We start from the raw sequence: 19907 nt of genomic DNA, 5'->3' as shown, positions 1-19907 counted from the left end.
GCCGGAACACCGCAGGAAGGAGCCTGAGGAGCCCTACTCTGCTAGCGCTGGCTCTGGCTGTCATCCCCACTGATTGCCTGGCTCAACCTCAGGGTCTCCTCCTGTAAAGTGAGGGTGGAAATACCTGGAGCACTCCTCCCAGGGCTCGTGGCCAAGTGCTGGTTATAAAGAAATGTCAGCTTTCTCAGTCAGGGCTTCCCGAAGGAACACGGGGATGAGGGTCATCCCCACTGGGCCCACTGCGGTTTCCTGCCCCCTAACTTTATCTGGACCGATCCTGCCTTCTCCCGGACTCTCGCCTTCTACCAACCAGCTCACTTCTCAAGGAGAGAGACCGCTCACATCCACCATGGCGGCTGTTCTTGAGCTCACAAGGTTGGGAAGCTTCACTCACTGAGTGCCAGTCTGAGACTTGCCCTTCCCTCTGCCCACGGCTATTCTAGAGCACTGGGTCTGTCTCCCAGGGCTAGTCCTCCCCCACCCCACCCCCAGAACCTTCATGCGAGGTGACCCTATCAGCTCAGGAAGGGACTGGACCGCTAAGAAAGCCAGGGATCACATTCTGCAGACCATGCCCCGTGAGCCGTCCCTCCTACGGATCCCCGGGAGGCGGCAAGTTCATGCAGACCCAGATGGGACAGCTGTGGCAGACTGGACCCAAACCCATGCTCTCAGGGCCGCACCCAAGTCGCCCCCTGCCCAGCCCCGGCCCACAGTAGCCGCCTTCCTTTGGCCCCCGTGTTGCACAAACGGCCTGGGGACCAGGAGAGCCGGCCGTCAGAGGGCTAAGGACTCATCCCACTGACCAGGCTGAAAATATAAACAGGCCCAGGAAGGTCTGGATGGACTCTCCGCTGAGAGCTCCCTAAAGGGTTATTAAAGGGGGACAGAGTAAATCACAGCTGTCTGGGAGCTGAAAGGGCCCTCAGGGCCTTCGAGCCCACCTGGCACCCCTAGCCCAGTGAGAGGTCAGAGACCGGCCCTGAGCCTGGGCTGGCAGGACCACAGGACCGCCCGGGATAGGGATGGGGGCCGCGGGACCCCAGGGATGTCTCTTTCCGGCCGGTGAAGGACCGGTTCAGAATCTGGAAGGATTCTGTCCCCGCCCAGGTGGAAGACAAGATGTGTTAAGAGCCCAAGAGGACGGCCTTGGCGTCCATAAAGGAAAAAACCCAAACATTTGTCGCAGCTGCTTCTGGAAGGATTCCCTGGACCCCAAGTGGGGCGGGGCTACTTAACTCCCCTTCATTTCACAGGCCCCAAAGAAGCCCAAGGTCAGATCCGGAGTCAGTGTCCAGAACTGAGAGCCAATGGACCCGAATTCAAATCCCCCCTCAGATGTTTATCAGCAGTGTGACCATACTGAAGTCATTTAACCTCCTGAGCCAGGGAGCTGATGAGACTCCATGCCCCCTGATTCTCCATGACCTTCCTTTTACCCCGATTTCTGCACTTGAGAGCCCGTCTCTGGGCAGAGTCCCAGAGGCAAGAGGCCGCCCCTTCTAGCTCCCCACCAGGCAGCAGGAGGGCCAGGGATCGCCCTGTCTCACTGGACTCTGAACATGGCGAAGACCCCAGAGAGAGAGTGACCCCCCAACAGCTCCCACAGGGAGTGAGGGGCAGGCCCAGACTGCAGCCTCCTCCTGCTGCAGGGCATCCAACCACAGCCATGACAATGGTGTTGGGCCCAGCGCCAGAGGACCCAGATTCGAACCCTGTCCCCACTCCTCATCACCCATGGGGCCTTTGGCTAATTATTCATTTAATTCCTCTTAGCTTTGGTCTCCTCCTCTGGGAAGAGTGGGCCTGGGTGACCCCTGAGCTTAAATCCACGCTCTGTCGAGGCCCCCGTCTCTCCTCAGTGACACAAGGGCTGCTAAAGTACGTCCCTGCCCACTCTGAGTCTGCAGCATCCTGGGACTCTGCGAGCCCCAGTACTGAACGGGCCCCCACTGAGCAGAGAGGAGCAGCCCAGAAGTCTCTCCCTTCCCCGAGGGAAAAGGCAGGTCCAGTGTTCCAGCCGCCGCAGAGAGTGCCACCCCCCCACCCCCAGCCACAAAGGGGTCTCCGTGGCATGCTTGGGCCCGGGCCCCGGCACTCACCTCCGCAGCAGCAGCTTGGGGTGGTTCTTGCTCTCCAGGTTCTTCTCAATGAGGTCCGAGAGCAGCTGCTTCAGGACGCCTGTGGCGTACTCCATCTCGCCCTGGAGCGCCGTCATGATGAGGGATGCCACGTTGCCACGGTCCCTCATGGAGAAGCTGCGCTGGGCCTCCAGCGTGCGGATGAAGGTCAGCAGGAAGTGTTTCTTGTTCAGGAGCTGTCCGAACAGTGTGAGTGACTTCTCCACATTGGCCTGGACCTGGGCAGGAGAGGGTCACGGTCAGGCTCTGTCCCATGATGGTCCCTCCGGGCGAGGGGCTCCCGGCCCCTCCAGAGAGACCCTCGACTGAGCGCCCCTAATCTCCGGACTGTCCTGTCCTCAGCCGGGGGGAGGCCAAAAGGAGGAACAAGAAGACGCCCATCTCTGAGCCCCCTCCTCCCCAAGGACCTCTGTTTGTCCCTGTACGCGCACAGCTTGGAATGGAGGCCCTGTAAATCCCACGGCACTGAGAAGGGGCTTCAGGAGATGCAGCTGCTCCATCTTGTGCGCTTGGGACCCTCCAAGGGGCCGGCGACTGGGCAGGCCCTCTGGGAACTTGTCGGGGTGGGGGGATTTTATTTTCTCTTTTGTAATTAACATTTTTTAAATTTTGTTTTGCATAGCCCACATTTCCCCATGCTTCCCTCCTGTCCCTTTCTGGAAAGCTGGTCAGAAAAAAAAGGGGGGGGAAACTCAGTCAGACTGAGGCAGTCACAAATCTGACAAGTTCGGTGCTGCATTCCTACAGCTCTCCCATGGGTGGGAATGTGTATTCCCCATCACGGGAAGGGAACTCTGGCTGGTAACTTTGGCAATGCTTCCATCAGCCCCCTGACATCGGGCCTGGACCTGGCTCAAGTGCTGCTTCCCACCCCCTCTCCCAGCTGATCCAGATATTCCTGGGCCCTACAGTGGTAATCCCAATCTGGGTGGGGCTGGGGGTGGAGCTGGGGGCGGGGCAGGCTCAGGCTGTGATTAATGAGTGACAAGAGCTCCCAGGGGAGGAGGCAGGTAAAGGCCCCCTCAGGCAGCCCTGAATCCACGGCAGGATCCGAACAAAGGTTATGCTGGCTGGGAGGGGCTCGGCCATCTCTCTATGACATAATGCCTCGGAATAATAAAACACCGACATTTGCTGGCCCTCCCCACATCAGTGTTATTGCCCCCTTTTAACTGCAGAGAAGGCCGAGAGTCCATATTGGAGATTAATGAGACGAGATCCCAGCCCTTGGGAAGCCTGGAGTCTGACAGCAGAGGAAAGATGTGAAAAGGGCCCGGAACCAAGGCAGAGGAGACCTGTCCAGCTCCCACCAAATAGCAAGGTGACATCTGAGCGAGGAGAAGGAGCGGGCTCTGAACAAAAATAGGGGGCGGGAAGACACCTCCTGGAGGGGCCTTCCAGGGGACAGAGGCCTCCGGGTGTCCGGCTAGGACAGAACAGCGGCCCACCCTGGCCTGGCTGAGGGCCCAGGCCGTTGCCCCCTTGGGGAGGGAGTTCTCACAGCGATTCCAAGGGACGCTGGCCCGGGCAGGGCTGCCTGCTAACCCCCCCCCTCCCCCAACCATCCATCAGTGACGGACGGGCCGGGGCCGAGGCTGTCCCAAATTTTCATTCTGAGCCAAATCACTGTTGTCCGGGCGGCTCCGATCAGATGTCACAATACTATCAGGGCCAATCCTCCGCTACTGAAACAGCCGTGGTAGCGATAAGCTCCGAAATTGGTCCTGTCCTACATGGGTGATCTTATCAGAGATTGCAGAGAGAAATGGAGCAGGAGCAGGAGACGGAGGCGGGGAGAGTGACATGTCGAGCGGCTTGCTCTATCTCAGCCAGCTCCCTTGGGGCCTGGCCTCGGGAGCTAGGGGACAAGGTTTGTGCTCTGAGGGATGCGCTGGGCTGGGGTGGGGGGCCTGGGGCCCAGGGCCGGCCTCAGCTCTGGGACACAATGGCCCGGTGTCGGGCAGAAGAGGGCACCCAGCTCAGGCGGGCCCCGGGAGAAGGGCCCCAAGTGACCTCAGAGTTGGGGCAGGACCAGTGTTAACACCTGGCTAGACATCCTTGGCCCTCGCCCATTCTCCCCTGAGTCAGAGTCTCCTAAAACTCAGACCCCAACGGTCTTCCCTGAACCTGCCTCATTCACTTACTGTTAACTTGCTGTTACCATTATCCCCATGCAATGGCTGGGGAAACTGAGGCAAGCAGCAGGTAAGTCCCTGAGACTGGATTTTAGCCTCCTGCCCCCACAGAGCTCTGGTTTGCTGTCTCTGAAAACACTCACCACTAATGAGAGATGTCTCTCTCATTGCTCCATCTTATAAAGACAAAGAAGGGGCTTTAATGGAAAGCTTGCTGATCTAACTCAGGACCTAGTACAGAAGCACAGAAAAGAGCCTGGGCTTGGAGTCCAAGGGACCAAGGCTAAAACCCTGGTTCTGAAGCCTCCTAGCTTTGTGACCCCAAGAAATACACTCTGAGACTCAGTTTCCTCCTCCTAAAATAAGCATAACAAGCCCTCTATCACAGAAGGGCTATGAGAAGTAATTTGCATAACTTAAAGCACTGAGTTGCTATTATCATTATTTCTGGCAAGAAGAATTATAATAGGAATAAAGAGTAAGGAGAAATTGGCTTTAAACTGAAATTTGCCATAGAAGAAATGCTCAGATGAGAATGTCAAACTGCGTATTAGTAGGAGCCAAGATACCCCTCAACTACATCAAGGTTCAGAAAAAGCTCAACAAGCTGGAAAAATGGGACCCAAACTTAGAAGGCGAAACTTCACAAGGATAAATGTACAATCCCGAACTGGGTTAAAAAAAATGAACCTCAGAAGCATCAGGGAAATGAGGCGTGTTCACTCACACACAAAAAAATCTGGAAGTGCTGTTTGACCACAAGTTCAACGATGGGTTAGAGCTGCTTAAAAAATCACTAATTCCACAGAATGTGAGGGACTGGACTGAGACGGAAAGTCGTGTTTTCTGCAGTGTCTGAACGGGCCTAGAGTTCTGCGAGTCATCCGCCCAGCTAGGAAAATCCGGATAAGGTGGTGAGTGCTCAGAGGAAGCCAATCAGGATGGGGGGGAAGTGAGCAAGCAGAGTGACTGAGGGGCATCGGAGGGCCTAGGACCATGAGCATCCTGAGAAGCCCTGAGGGAGCCCAGGTCTGCAGAAAAGAGCAGCTGTCCAGGTTCTGTGGGCGGCAGAAGCAGGCCCGGGGAGAGGTTCTGGGAGGTGGATCCCAGCTCAGCGGGGGGAGCTCACTATCAGTCTGCCCCAGAATGGAACTGGAGGCTCATTGGGCAGGGAGCAAGCCAGAAACGGGCCTTGGCTCTCGACCTGCGGAGCTGCTCCCCAACACTAACCGCTGTCCCTGCCTAGCGGGGCCCGTGCAGCCACTGCTGACTGGCCGGTCTGATGCGGAGTCTTCTTGGGGCCGATCTGACTTTCCCACCAAATATCACAGAGGAGGAAGAGACATTTGGGGAGGTCAAAGAGCACTGAGGTGAGTCGCTGAACATGAGCCTTCTGTCCCACCATACTCAGCATTTGGCGGGGAGGAAACGTCAGACCCTTGGAGCTTCTGAATCGTGGAAACGTGAGATGTACCAAAAATATATATAGTTACAGAGATCTTTGTATACATATTCATGGTAGGAACTTTTATAATGGGAGAAAATGGAAAGCAAGAGACAGTTCATCAGCTGGCAGATATATGAGTCAAATGGAATCTTCTTACTCTGGAAGACACAGATAACCATGGGCACCTACCTCCATCTCCTTCAGCACCGGGTGGTCCTCGATGCCTGGGAAGAGGACCCTCATGGCGTATGTACGGTAGTCCAAGAAAGGGATGCCGGCTCCGTCCAGGTCATTGGTCAGCTCATGGATGTCTGTCTGCAGCTCTGCAAAGGCTGGATTGCAAAGGAGAGGAGGAAGAAGGTTAAGGGCCGGTGGAAGTGGGGCAGCCCATACCACCTGCTGCTCTCCTCCACAAGCCGGAGGATGGGCCCAACCCGGAGACCAGGGTTTGGATCTCAGCTGAGGACCTAAAGGCCCCATAAGTCCCAAGTGTCTCTTTCACTCTCCACAGCGTCCCACTTCCCAGCATTAAACATCCATCCATTTGGGGGATTTCAGAGATTGCTGTTAAAATAAAGCTGTTGCCTGGGAAGGGGAGTACATTAGGCTCTAATCAGCTGCTAATTAACACAGTCTGAAGGAGCTTCTTAGACTAGCTCTTGTCACCTAGCAGGGCTCCCGACTGTGTGTGGGACAGGGAAGTTCAGACCAGTGAGAAAGGGTCAGGAAGACCCTGAAGCCCTGCTCTGACTGAGAACAGTGACTGAGGAAGGGAGCTCCTGAGAGGAGCCAGTGCCGAGAGCTGCCCTGGGTACGTGGGCACTGCACCCTCAAGTCCTGCGCTAACAGAACGGAGGTTCTGCTCCTCCCTCTTCGGTCACTTGAGAAAGGGTATTTCTTGGACCTTCCAATGAAAAAAGGGAAGGATATGAGAAGAGGGGGGCGCGGAAAGGGAAGCAAAATCTGGTTTGGAGCAAGTGTTTCCTGTCACCCAGGATACCTAGGGAGAACCTAAGGAGAACCTAGCGGTCCCTTCCTACCAAAGTGATCTCAGGCCAGCCCCCAAATCCCCCTCTCGGGCCAGATTCATCTGCAAAGCCTCTCCCTGGATTTCCAGAGGCGTTTGTCCGATGATGAGGGGGATGGCAAAGCAGGGAATCGCAGTCCCTGACTGACTGAGGGGGCAGGGAAGCCCGGGGGGGGGGGGACTGGCAGGAGCCGTTCTTTTTGATTGCCCTCACTCCTCTCCTCGCTAGTCCAGGCTTGGAAATGGTGGAGGAAAGGCCATTCACTTCCTATCTCTTTAGGAGAGGAAGGATGCTCTGAGATTGGAGCCTTGGAGTGGGGCTGTCACGACAGACAGACCTGCAGAAAAGTTCGGGGAGGGACTCTCTAGGGGAGGGGGGGACCTCACAGCATTGTTTGAAATCAAATTAAGGAACTTCAAAGGGAGCACGAGGCTGCGCCAAGCAGGCTGGTCTCAGCCGCCCGAGGCAGGGACCAAGCCAGCAGCGGAGAAGATGCTCTATCTTATCTGCGTCCTGTGCAAGAGGGAAGAGAAAGGCTTCTGCCGAGATGGCAGCTTTTAATTAAAAGCTGCTTCCTTTTATCTCTCTGGCAGCCCCACGCTGTTGTCTCCCCGCCCATGCCAAACGCTTTTATTATCGTGTGTCCAGGGCCCAGTCCCTCCCCAGCTCGGCTGCCTGGCAGGGTCATGGGCCCAGGCAGTTGCTCGTGGAGATAATGGGCAATTAGGCCCTGACAGTGGGACTTGGAGAGGCGTTTGGGCCCAATTCCCAGCAGGAAGCGGCAGCATAATAAGCTGCCACCCCCTTACACACACACTCACACACACACACACTTTCCTCCATCTCCCAACTTGGAACCACTTTCAGTCTCTTCCTGAAAACTTATTCCTTTCCCAAAATTCCTAGCAAGGGGAGCAGGCCAGAAAACATGGGAACTCTGCTTTCTCCTGCCCAGGAGGCCCGTCTCTGCTCTGAGAATCCTCTTCCTTGGACCCGGGGACCCTCAGGATGATAACCAGCCTCCCACGGTCACTGGGTCACCCCGAGGTTCTCCAAGCACTGCTGCTGTGGACAGACCTTCCCCTGCCGCCGCGTAGGTACGAGCCAGAAAGGGCCAGGGAGGGTCCTGGACGCAACCCCTTGGGTGTGAAACGCAGCCCGCTGCTTGGCATCCAGCAAGTGCTCAATACTTGCTGACAGACTGACTGACTGGGAAGAAACAAAGCTCTGACCAAGGACTCACAGGGCCTGTGAATCTGCCCACTCCTCCCACCGCCTCTCCTCCCAGTCTCCCAGGAAAACCAAGCCCATTTTCATCTTCCCAATCCTTAGCAGAGACTTCCCCGGCCCTCCCGGATTCTAGCCAGATTGCAAGCATTCCTCAGGGCTGACTCAAGGCCCCACCTCTGCGGCCTCGTGGGTCAGCACCTGGCAAATGGGCCCAGGGACCGCTCCCTTCTCTGACCTTCCAGAGCTAGGGGAGATACATGGGGGAGGAGGGGAGGTCAACACACACACACCCTCCCCCTCCCCCTCCAGACCGTCTGACTCTGACAACAGCAAAAATCAATAACCCTTAAGGTTTGTAAAGTACTTTACCTATACTACCTTGCCAGCCCTGGGAGGGGGAGCTATTATTATCCTCGCTTCAGAGGATAGGTGAACAGAGGGGAGCGGGAGGAAATGGAGGAGCCGGTACTTCCAAAGCCCTCCCTAGGAGCTAGGCCCTGTGCTAAAAGTGCTTTACAAACGTTCCCTCACGTGGTCCTCCTGAAGTCGGTCCCGTTCTCTGTCCCCATGGAGGAAACCGAGGCAGGCGGGGGCCCGGGACAGATTAACTGAGGGAGTCTGAGCCTGAGTTTTCCTGACTCTGCACCCAGAGCTCTTTCCGGGGCGCCCCCGCCCGCACAGCACACAGACGGAGCCGGCACAGGGAGGGAGCCCCGGGCGCAGCGTCAGGGATGCTGGCTCAGAGCCGGGCCGTTTATAGCTCATGAGCCCCTGACCCTCCACAAGCCTCAGTTTCCCCACCTGTGGAAGGGAAATGCCCAGCAAGGGAGACCGCCGCTCCCTGGCTCAGAGGGGGAGAGAACTGCCTGCTCTAACACTGCTGCCAGGTTCTTATCACCCTTACAAGGGAACAGCCCCAGCCTCCTGTTACTCGTGTGAGGCTCTGCGGAGCATCCCGCAGGGAGACAAGGGGACGGCTCCCGTGGCTGGGGGCCGGCGGGAGCGGGGAGCGAGGGGCCGGGCGCTGCAGCGGCAGCAGAAGCCCGCAGACGCCCTGGCCCGCACATGGGGAGGAGGTGCTCCGGCGGCCGCATCCTGCCTCGTAACCCCGGAAGGCTCCCTGGAAGAGGGGAACGCTTCCGATGGGAGCTGGGCAGGGAGATGATGGTCTTGAGCCAAGGCTCAGTCAGCAGAGGGGGTCGGAGAATCCCAAGTATGAATCCTGCCTTCTCACCCACATGCGCCTCAGGCTCAGGTTCCTCAGAAAGGATGGGAGGAAAGGAGGGAGGGAAGGAAAGGGAGGAAAGAAAGGAAGGAGGGAGGGGGGAAAACTGGGGAGAACCTTGCTCTGCTGCTATTTTGATAATCGTATTTAAACATCTTGGCTATTACTGTTACCCTCTGTATCTTATTTTACACTTCAAAAACACAACCCTGAGAAAGGCGCCACTGGCTGCCAAAAGGGCACAAAAGGTCTGGATGATATTGGTGAAAACCAAAGGAAGTCAGGCCAAAGAATCGTCACAGGCCAGTGTCGGAGTCAGAAGAGATGGAGTTCCTCCCCTGGGCGGGAGGAGGACCATGGGGCCAGAACGCTGCATCTCCTGCTGGAAGTGGCTGCTCTCTGGGCTTTTTTGGTTGGCGGATGTTCTTGTTATGTGAGAAGGCAGGGGAGGGAGGGGGACTCATCACTATCCAGAGACACCGAGAACAGGAGCCGTGAATGACGAACCCTTAGGACTTATTGACCCTGAACAAACTATTTTGCCTTCTGAGAATAAGCTCTTCCCACCACCCACGTTACCGGCCTGGGAGGAAAGGGCCATGAGAGCGCCTGGCAGCCTCCAAGCGGGTCAGAGCACCCGGCCCCGAAGGCCAACTCCCAGTCCGTCCTCAGCCTGGCTACCTGGGGGCCTCTCGGCCTCACCTTCCCCATCTGTAGAATGGGGGCAATAACAGCCCCTGCTCCCAAGGTCGTTGCAAAGATCAGGGGAGGTTCCGTGTCAGGGCATCCCCCAAGCCCCAGTGCGGCCCAAAGCTACCCGAGGTAACAGAGGGGATGCTGAAAGCCTCCCTGTGGGTATTTCAGAAATAAAAGGCCAAGGCGGAAGATCGGGGCCCCCACAGAGTCCTTGGGGAGCGGGGGTGACGGACCCCGGGCCCTTACCTTCCTTGCACTCCAGGGCCACCCGCGACTCCAGGTTGTCCATCTGCAGCTGCAGGCGCTTGAGGGTGCGGTCCGCATCCCGGGACTTGCGCTTGTAGGCGATGAGGACCACGATGATGACGAGCAGCAGCAGGCCGCCCCCGCCCCCAATGCCGATGATGGCCGGCAGTGTCAGGAGGCTGTCCGAGTACACCTGCAGCGTCCCCGGGGAGAACTCGAAGCCGCCCGCCTTGATCTGGGGACCGGAGGAGGCGGGGGGAGGGGGTCAGTGGTGGCCGGGGTGGGGAGCCCAGGAAGGAGGGCTTCTCAGCATGGGGCGGGGGTCAGCAGAGGGGGCGGGGGGAGGAGCACTTCTCAGCTTGGGGGGGGGGAGAATCCAGGGATCTAAGGCCTTCCCCTCGGCCCTGGTCACACCACAACAACACAGACCTAGGCCCAACCAGGTAAATGCTGGCAACAGTAGTGACGCTCCCTGCAGAGCCCGAGCCCAGAGCAGGGACAGGGCTCCAATGGGAGGAGCTCTCCCAGTGCTGAAGCGGCTCCCCAGGCCCGGGAAGGGCGAGGCCAGGGCTAAAAAGGGCCTTGCAGAGGGTCTACCCGGAGACGGGGGAATGGGTTCCAGAAGCATCTGGCAACTTTCCCACACTGGCTCCCCTTGTGCCCTTCCATTTTATGTAGCTAGAGCCTGACTGAGAAGGGACCCAGCACCTGCGGAAGGCCTGAGCGCTAACGAGGTCAGAGCTGGTGGAGCAGGAAGGAGTGAGGGCCTGGGAGCGGGGGTTTCTGGGAACCTGGGAGTGGTGGCAGCCGCACATACCGTGACTTTGTGCTGACCAGTGAGGTTGGGCGACTCGCACAGCAGCTGGGTCTCGGACACGGTCAGCACACAGGGGGTGGACCCGATGAGCACCGTGTAGTTGAGCCTGGAGTTCCCTGACGCAGGAGGGAGGAGGTTCCGGCCCTGGGGGAGGAGGAAGGTTGATGAAGGCCCCTTGCAGCTCCATCCCCGTCCCCCACAATGTCCCCTCTCCTTTCAGAGTCCACCAATGCCCACAGGGCCCTGCCCAGCCCCCAGCCTCGCTCCCACGAGATCCGGCCCAAAACGTCAACTCTGGGGAGACCCCCACCTTGAGGATGAGGGGGGAGCTGGGCTTGAGTTCCAGGATGCCGGAGGGGCTGAGGGGCTCAAAGACGGGATCGGGGTAATAGAGGAAGTTGGTGCTGTTGATGATGAGCAGGGACCGCACGTTGTCCATCACGAAGCCCAGTTCGTCTGGCCGGTCGCCCAGTTCGGGGGGGCTCCGGGTGGGGTTGTCAATGGAGGGGGCTTGGCACACCATGGTAGTGTCGTTGTACACAACGCAGGTCTGTAGACACGGGGAAAGAAGAGGTCCCAGAAGGTCAGGGCAGACCCCGGCGTCTGAGGGGGGCTTCCGGGAGGCGTCTGAGGAGGGCCTCTGGGAGCTGTTCTGCTCCTCCAAGGCTCTGCCTCCTCCCTTCATCCCAGATCCCCCCTTAGGACATGTTACTGGGGACACGAGCCTCCCGAGGGTGGTCCCGACACCCAGGGGCTGGTAATCCAGTCGGCAAAGCCCTGGGCTGGGAATCAGAGGGGCTCAGAAAGGCCAGGGCTGGGAGGAGGCAGCTGCCACGTCCGGGTTCCCGTCCCACGCCAACACTCACGTCTTCCCTCTCAGCGCTGCCGTACTTGGCGCGAATCCGGGGCTCTCGGATGGTGGCCAGGTTGGTGCCTGTGACGGTGAGCAGTGTTCCGCCGCTGTGGACCAGAGGGCAGACCAGTCATCCGAGGGGCCGGAGCTCCCCCTCCTCCAAACCCGCCCCCGGCCAGCTCAGGCTCCTGGACCCCGGTCACTGGCTTTGCCCCGAGCTGAGCTAGGGATGGGCCTGGTCTTGTCTCCCTCCCCCAAATCTGAGAGGGCTCGAATTCCAGTTGGGAGAACGGGACCAAGCGCCATCATCTGCTCGAGCCCGAGCCCGAGCCCGAGCCAGGCCGGCTTCCAGAAAGACTTGAGGTGATCGCAGATTAGAACAGAGTGTGAGGTCAGACCAAGATAAAGCAGGAAAAAGACTATGTGATGGGCCAGGAGGAGCTTGTGCTTGCAGGCCCCGGGCCCGGTGGGCTCCAACACGTGGGCAAGTCTGAGCTTTGGGGGCCCGACTGACCCCACAGGAAGCATCATGGAGCTTCTCCTTTCTGAGACGGACAGCAAATGCTTTCCTGGGAACTCACTCACAGCGGGAGTCACCGTGGGAAAGGGTCAGGGAGCTGCTCCCTTGCCTCAGAAACCCAACGTCTCCCAACCCCACAGCTCCCGGGGTGCAGGGACAGAGCCCCAACCCAGAATTTGTCGGGGGCCCTTAAAGCCCATCTAATCCAGCCCCTCCACTTCCGGAGGAACCACGTCTCAGAGACACTGGGGGACTTACGCAGGGTTACACAGCTAGTAGGTGTGCCTGGGGAGACTGGAAATCTTGGTTCTCCTGACTGAGACCAGCAGGCCACAGCGCCCTGAGCCTGGTTCTGTCCGCCCTGGGGCCCTTCACCCTCCCTGAGCGGGCCCTGCTTTGCTGACTGTTTTCCAGGGTCAGGGTCCTGCTGCCCCTCCGTGCCTTCTACCTGTTAATGCTCCACTCCGGGTCGATCTTCTGGATGGTGGGGTCCTCGGTGTAATTGTATTTCACGTCGGAGTTGCTGAGCTCAGCCCGGTTTATGTTGATCACAATGCTGGCGCCCCCAGGGTTCTGGCCCGGTGGGGTTCGGCAGCGGATTTCCCGGGAATTCCTCCTGGAGGGAGAAAAATGGGGAGAGGTCAACAGCTGCTAGCACGGCCTGGGAGAGCCTGAACGTGGCTCTGGACAAAATGCTGAACTTTTCTGGGTGGTGGTTTCCTGGTCTGGAAAATCAGGTTCTCAGACTAATGAGGAGCTATCTGAGCCGCTGGGCTTTGGGTGAACCTTCCCTTACACCTTCCCCACTAAAAATGGGAAAAAATTTTGGTTAGAGTTCATCCTGAAAATTCCCAGAAGAAATAAAAACACTAATTCATTGCAACAGAATCATACTGCAAAGCTCAGGCCGGGAACCCCCCAAATAGATATAGTTTATGTTTCAGTTCTAGATGATGGTTTGCCTAGAAATCCTAGAAAGTTCACACTAAATGATGGCTCTTCCAGCGGTCTGTGTCTAGGGATCAGGGCACTTCAGAGATGACTCGTGGCCTTCAGAGATCAGATGGACTCAAGAGAAGCCAGGACACCTCCCGCTCTTGGCCCCGGACACCTCAGTTCCTGCTCCTGCTGAGCCCCCTCCTGTACCCTCAGTACCTCCCTCGGCAATCAGCCTCAGCCTTTCCCCTCCAAAGCCTGGGGGCACAGACGGGACGCTTTGGCAAAACTCTCCATCAGGTGCCAGGGCAGGGAGGCTCTTCCTGTCTCTGCCCTCCCTCAGTTCCCCGATTAGTCAAATGAAGTGTTTTGAGCTGAATGATCCTAAAGTCCTTTCAGTCTCTATTCTATAATTCAATTGTGGGGACCCTCTGTATTCTCTCCATTAAAAAGTCCCTCCTTCCTTCTCTTTCTCTCTCTCCCTCCTTCCTTCTTTCTCTCAATTTCTCTCTTTCTCCCTCTCCCTCTCCCTCTCCCTCTCCCTCTCTCTCTCTCCCTCCTTCCCTCTCTCTGTCTCCCCTCTGAGTCACTCCCATTTGGTCACTAAGCACACAAAGGTCTCCCGGACACGAGGCAGGTCAGCCTCCGTGGCTCGATAGGGCGCATTTCCTGTCGCTCCCCAAAGGGGCCGCAAGTGATGGAGGCCGAACTGCCCCCATGTGTGGGCCCGGGGAGGTGGCCCCAGCCCAGACACCCACCCCTCCCCGACTGATGCCAGCCTCTCGGCGCGGGCCCTGGGCTGCTGCAAACAGCAATGATTAGTGCTGATAACTGGTAATTACCACAGGAAAATATTTAAAGAGCCGCTCCATTATCATCCCTAATCTAAAAATTATCCACTTCGAGCCTAGGGGCTTTTGTTAACATTTCTTTTTTTCTCTCTTAAAAAAAAAAAAAAAAAAAACACAAAAATTTAAATACTTTTCCCCCAGATTCATTTTCCCTGAAAGACAGTGACTGGGTCTGAGCCAATCCAAGGGCTGCGTGTAACTCCAGTGTTCTCACAATCACAGCCTGACCCCCTCCCACTGCTGGCCCTGCCCCATGTTGGGCCTCCTCAAGGCCAGCCTGCAGGAGATCCTGCCCCCCCCCCCCACCTCCCCTGATGGCTCCTGGCAGAGCCCTGCCTCCAGCCCTCCCTATCCCAAGCTGGCTCCCTCCACTCTCCCTGGGGTTTCCATGGTAACCTTCCCCCTCCTCTGGGTTTCCATGGTGATAGCTCCCCTAACCCAGGTTTGACATGGCAGCTTTCCCCAGCAAGAGCGTCTCCGTGGTTTCCATGACAGCCCTGAGGCCCACCCCCCACCTGCCCACAGCAGCCCCCTCCCTCTGCTACTTCCCCCCCAGGGAACTCCCATGCCCGCTCCCTGACATACCAGGAGAAAGTACAGGGCCGGCCCCCAATGGAGACAGCCACATCACTGCCGGCATTCAGGTGATTTCCTTCAATGCCAATCCAGGTACCCCCAGAGAGTGGACCACGGGCGGGGGTCACCCGGTAAAAGGTGGGGGTCTGCAAGAAAAGGACAGAGGTCAGGGGAGCTTGCTGGGTGCTCTGCAAGGAGAGCCCACCGAGGCCCAAGCTCGGGGCTGTGCTGGGAGGGGGCGGCAGCTGGGGAGGAGGGGGTCAGACCAGCCTTCTAATCCCCAGACCACCCACCACGTGCTCCCAGAGAAGTCAGTGCTCCCACTCCCACCCCCCTGTGTGTACAGGGGCCTGTCTCCTTCCACACAGAACAGCAAACAGGCCGGGGGAGCACAGTCTGCACGAGGCAAAGTGGGCTTGTCTTTGCATTTCCCTGCCCAGGGAAACTCCATCTGAAGGAGAACGACCTGGAGGGAACTGGCTTCCTCCCCAGAGGAATGTTCCCAGATGGCGTCTTGTAGTGGGGGAAGTGGGGGCCGGTGTGGCTCACGCGGGTTCTAGTCCCAGCTCTGCCCAGAACGGATGGGCTGGTGGGCAAGACCCCATCCCAGGGCAAGGACCCATCTCGGTGGGCAAGGCCCCATCCTCATCCTGTGGGGGCAAGGCCCCGTCCCTTCCCCCAGTGGGAAGACTGCCCCCAGGCAAGGCCCTATTCCAAAGGGTGGGGGTAAAGCCCCCTGTGCCTTTTTGCCCCATGCGCGGGAAAGTCTTACAGAACGTGAACTCTTTGGGGGAAGGGGGGTAGTGGGGGAGAGTCCCCACGCAACCTCCACCAGGGGCCGTGGGTCGCCGGGCCTTTGGCCTAATTCACAATTCCTGGAAGCCAAGGGCCACGGGGACTTACGGGGGAAGGGCCTGCCTCGGCCGTTTGGGCGTACCTTTTGAATCTTACAGGTGAGAAAGAGGTCGAGAGGCGCGGCCCATCCAGATACTTTAATTTTATTCAGACCTTTCTTAAGGTCATAAAAATATTTTAATTGTTGGAAACCCACGGAAAAGTGTGATCCCTCTCTGAGCCTCCATTTTCCCACCTGTGAGATGGGCACAATATTTCTTGCCCCGCCTTCCTCACAAGTCGGGTGGGGGGAATGGGCCCCAAGGACAGCCCTTGGGACTGAGGTTATGAGGGTTGCCCCCTTCCGGTCTGGCGGGTCCGAGCCCAGCGAGCCCCCGCCTCCCTCCCCAGCCCATGGCCTGCACTCACTGCTCAGCGCTGAGCCGCCCGAGGATTCCACACCCCCCAAGCCTGCCCACGCCCCCAATTCAGGCCCAGGTTCTCGCCGGTGATGGTGAGCCGAGTCCCGCCCTGCCGGGGGCCCGTCTCCGGAGACAGCTAAGGAGAGAGGGCAGGAGCATGCTGGGCCCGGGACTGGCGCCCGGAGGGGGCCGGGGAAGGACAAAGGCCTCACAGGGGCAGGGGACTGGGAAAGGGGCTGGGCCACGGGTGGGAGGCCCGGGGGCGGGCAGAACCCCTGCCTGTGAGGAGCTCCCTCCTTCAGTCGGACACTAGGCCCCAGCGGCCCGAGGGGAGCCTTCCTGCCCTGGAAGGGCCCTCCCGGTGAGGGGGGACTCAGCCACTCTGGGGGCACGACTGTGATTTATCCGTTACAGTCACACACGGGAGGAGGCCCCGGGTTCCTGATTGGTGCAGGCCCAGGGAAGCCAAGAGCCCAGAGCGGGACATAGCGTCCGGCCCCCGACCAGCATCCCCGGCACCAATGGCTCCGTGGCCATGTTACTGAGGAGGAGGAGGGAGCGACCAACCATGGGAACAGCCCCGTGCTCCGCCGGCTTCGTCACAGACAGCAGAGAGGCTGGGCTGGCTCAGTCTGTGACCCGGGTTCGAGGTTGGCCTGTGGCTAACGCTGGGGGTCAGGAAAGGGTTGAGGGTCTGGAGGCCTGGACCCTGTGGCCGCGGTCTGTGGTGAGACTAGGATCAGGGAGAGCCTGGGGCCAGGAGGAGCGGCCAGTCTGTGGCCAGGATGGGGCTTAGCGTGGGGAGGGGCAGTGAGACCAAGGTTTGAGCCCGGCCCCAGGCCATGGACAAAGCTGACCCAGCAGCCCCAGCTTCCCTCCCTCCGGGAGGCCCACAGTCCCTCCCTCCTGACGCCCGCCCTACCTTCAGGATCTTGGGGTCCGCGCAGCGACTGTTGCCGCTGCTGGCATGCATCCAGCCGACGTCTGGCGCAGGGCAGTGGTGGCGCAGGGAGCAGCGCTTCTCGGCCACGCACCAGCCGCACTCGAACCGCGGGTCCGCTTTGAGGCAGAGCCCGCAGCTCTCTCGCAGAGCCGAGCACTTGTACAGGTGAGCTGGGGCAGAGAAGGGCAGGGTCAGGGGCACGGGGCGCTCCTCTCTGAGGGCAGCCCTTCCCTGCCCGCCACAGCAGCCCCCTCTGGGCCGTTCCCAGGAACTCCTCATTCTTCCCTCCCGCCTCCCCCCACCTACCTCGCCAAAGAGCAGGACGGGAGCATCAAGGCCAAGGTCACGGTCGGCCCCGGGGCCAGTCCCTCCACTCACCTTGGATGTTCTGGGGATTGTCGATGACAAAGTTGCCATTCCACACAACAGAGAGATTGACGGGCAGGTCACTGATGTCATTCCCTTCGTAGGTGTACTGTGGGTGGGACAAAGAAAGCACCTGGTCAGGCGGGGGAGCAGGGACCAGTCCCAGGAATTGGGGAAAAGCCACGATTTAGCAAAACTCTGCAGGGCCCCCAGAGGAAGAGTTCTCTTCTTGTTAAACATGGTAGAAATATATGTTAAACCCAACATATGCGTATTTATGCCATTGTACCGCACAAGAGAAAAAAGAGAAGGAAAACAAAAAAGCAAGTGAACAGCAACAGAGTGAGAATGCTGTGTTGTGGTCCACACTCAGCTCCCACGGTTCTCTCTCTGGGTACAGATGGCTCTCTTCATCACTGAGCAAGTGAAACTGGTTTGGATCATCTCATTGTTGAAGAGAACCACAGCCATTAGAATCCATCCTCATACAGTATCATTGCTGAAGTATATAATGATCTCCTGGTTCTGCTCATTTCACTCAGCATCAGTTCATGTAAGTCTTCTCTCCAATCCTCTTCTGTACTCATCCTGTTGGTCATTTCTTACAGAACAAAATATTCCATAACATTCACATACCATATTCAGCCATTCTTCAATTGATGGGCATCCGCTCAGTTTCCAGCTTCTGGCCACTACAAACAGGGCTGCCACAAACATTTTGGCACATACAGGTCCCTTTCCCTTCTTTAGTATCTCCTTGGGGTATAAGCCCAGTAGTAGCACTGCTGGGTCAAAGGGTATGCACAGTTTGATAACTTTTTGGGCATAATTCCAGATTGCTCTCCAGAATGGCTGGATTCATTCACAATTCCACCAAGAATGATCAGTGTCCCTGTTTTCCCGCATCCCCTCCAACATTCGTCATTATTTTTTCCTGTCATCTCAGCCAATCTGACAGGTGTGTAGTGGTATCTCAGAGTTGTCTTAATTTGCATTTCTCTGATTAATAATGACTTGGAGCATCTTTTCATATGACTAGAAATAGTTTCAATTTCATCATCTGAAAATTGTCTGTTCATATCCTTTGACTATTTATCCATTGGAGAATGGCTTGAATTATTTAAATTAGAGTCAATTCTCTATATATTATGGAAATGAGGCCTTTATCAGAACCTTTGACTGTAAAAATGTTTTCCCAGTTTGTTGCTTCCCTTCTAATCTTGTCTGCTTTAGTTTTGTTTGTACAGAAGCTTTTTAACTTGATATAATCAACGTTTTCTATTTTGTGATCAATAATGATCTCTAGTTCATCTTTGGTCATAAATTCCTTCCTCCTCCACAGGTCTGAGAGGTAAACTATCCTATGTTCCTCTAATTTGTTTATATCATTCTTTATGCCTATGTCACAGACCCACTTTGTTATACAGTATTATGTGTGGGTCAATGCCTAGTTTCTGCCATACTAGTTTCGAATTTTCCCAGCAGGGAAAAGCCATGATTTAGCAAAAATCTCCCGGGCCCCCAGAGGGAGAGTTCTGAAAGATTTAGGGTTCCAACGGCAATGTGCAGGGAAGGCTTCCGAGCTATGAGGCCATCCCGTACCCTTGACCCACAGATAAACCCGCAACGTGGATCTGCTTGCTTTGTGCGACGTCCTCACTCTTGCCGCTGCCTCTCTCCTGACCCTCCCAAAGATGGCCTTTCCTGTGCCGGGGGAGTCCCCTAAGCATGGGCACACAGGACTCCTAATGTTGGGGGGCTGGTGCACGAGGTCAGACTCTGCTCCTAAAGACCCCACAGGTCATTGGTGGCTCCTGCTCTCACCTGGGAGAGCTCCCATGCTCCCCAACAGTGCCCGTGCTCGACCCCTGACCACCCCCATGGCCATCTACTCCTCTCTCCTCCACACCACCTCCAGGAAGCCTTCCCTGACCACCCGGGCCCCAGGACTCCACCACTCCTCCCTAAGGACAGCATTCAGCTGCTCCTCCATTTTTTCACGGCTCTCAGACTCCATAAGGAGGCCGCCTCCAGCTAAGAGAGGCTCGGCGCACTCCCCATATCTGTCAGCTTTGGTTATTTAACTCTCCTGTGCAAAGCTCCCAGCGGTTCTCCACTGGCAAGGCGGCTCATCCCAGAGTTCTGCAGACCCGGCCAAGGTCCCCCTCTGCCCCACCCAGGTGAGGATCCTGAGCTCTTGCGCCCATTCCAGATAAGGCAACACCTCCCGCCAGCAGCGTAAAGTCCGGGTTTGTAGCCACATCCTGGGCCCTGCCCCACTGATCCCAACACAAACCTCCCATCTCCCTCACATGAGCCCCTCTCCTGGGAGGCAGCATTTCCCACTTCCCCCAAGCCTGATCTTCCCCCCCCCCCCCCCCCCCGGCCTCCCCCCCCCCCCCCCCCCCGCAGGGCCTGCTCACGGCTCCAGTTGGGAATGGTGGGTGGAGGTGTCTCACTGTCAGACTCCCCCCTCCTCTCTCAGGCCCAATCTCCACGTCCCTTCCTCTGTGCTTCCCTCCTTCTGTCCCCCAGAAGCCTGGCCACATAAGGAGCTGGCGTGGGGCAGGATCCAGAGAGCTTCTGGAAGAGGCGATGTGAGAACCCTGGCAGGAGCTGGGGACTGCAGGGAGGCAGAGGT

The 19907-nt window shown here is 57.6% G+C and overlaps 1 protein-coding gene across 1 annotated transcript in view; it reads right to left on the bottom strand.

The window, feature by feature from the left end:
* Nucleotides 1–19907, bottom strand: part of PLXNA1 (plexin A1) — a 277345-nt gene that overhangs the window by 54711 nt on the left and 202727 nt on the right. The window contains exons 12-22 of the mRNA XM_031964586.1: nt 17279–17375; nt 16880–17070; nt 16015–16093; nt 14711–14960; nt 12787–12954; nt 11832–11925; nt 11276–11515; nt 10966–11109; nt 10149–10383; nt 5913–6055; nt 2103–2359 (exon numbers count right to left, since the gene is read on the bottom strand). Of these exons, the coding sequence (XP_031820446.1) occupies nt 2103–2359; nt 5913–6055; nt 10149–10383; nt 10966–11109; nt 11276–11515; nt 11832–11925; nt 12787–12954; nt 14711–14960; nt 16015–16093; nt 16880–17070; nt 17279–17375 (1898 nt within the window). The remainder of the gene's footprint in view (nt 1–2102; nt 2360–5912; nt 6056–10148; nt 10384–10965; nt 11110–11275; nt 11516–11831; nt 11926–12786; nt 12955–14710; nt 14961–16014; nt 16094–16879; nt 17071–17278; nt 17376–19907) is intronic.

Source organism: Sarcophilus harrisii, chromosome 1, assembly GCF_902635505.1.
Source record: "Sarcophilus harrisii chromosome 1, mSarHar1.11, whole genome shotgun sequence".
NCBI lineage: Eukaryota > Metazoa > Chordata > Mammalia > Dasyuromorphia > Dasyuridae > Sarcophilus > Sarcophilus harrisii.
This window is presented reverse-complemented; position numbering and strand designations above follow the sequence as displayed.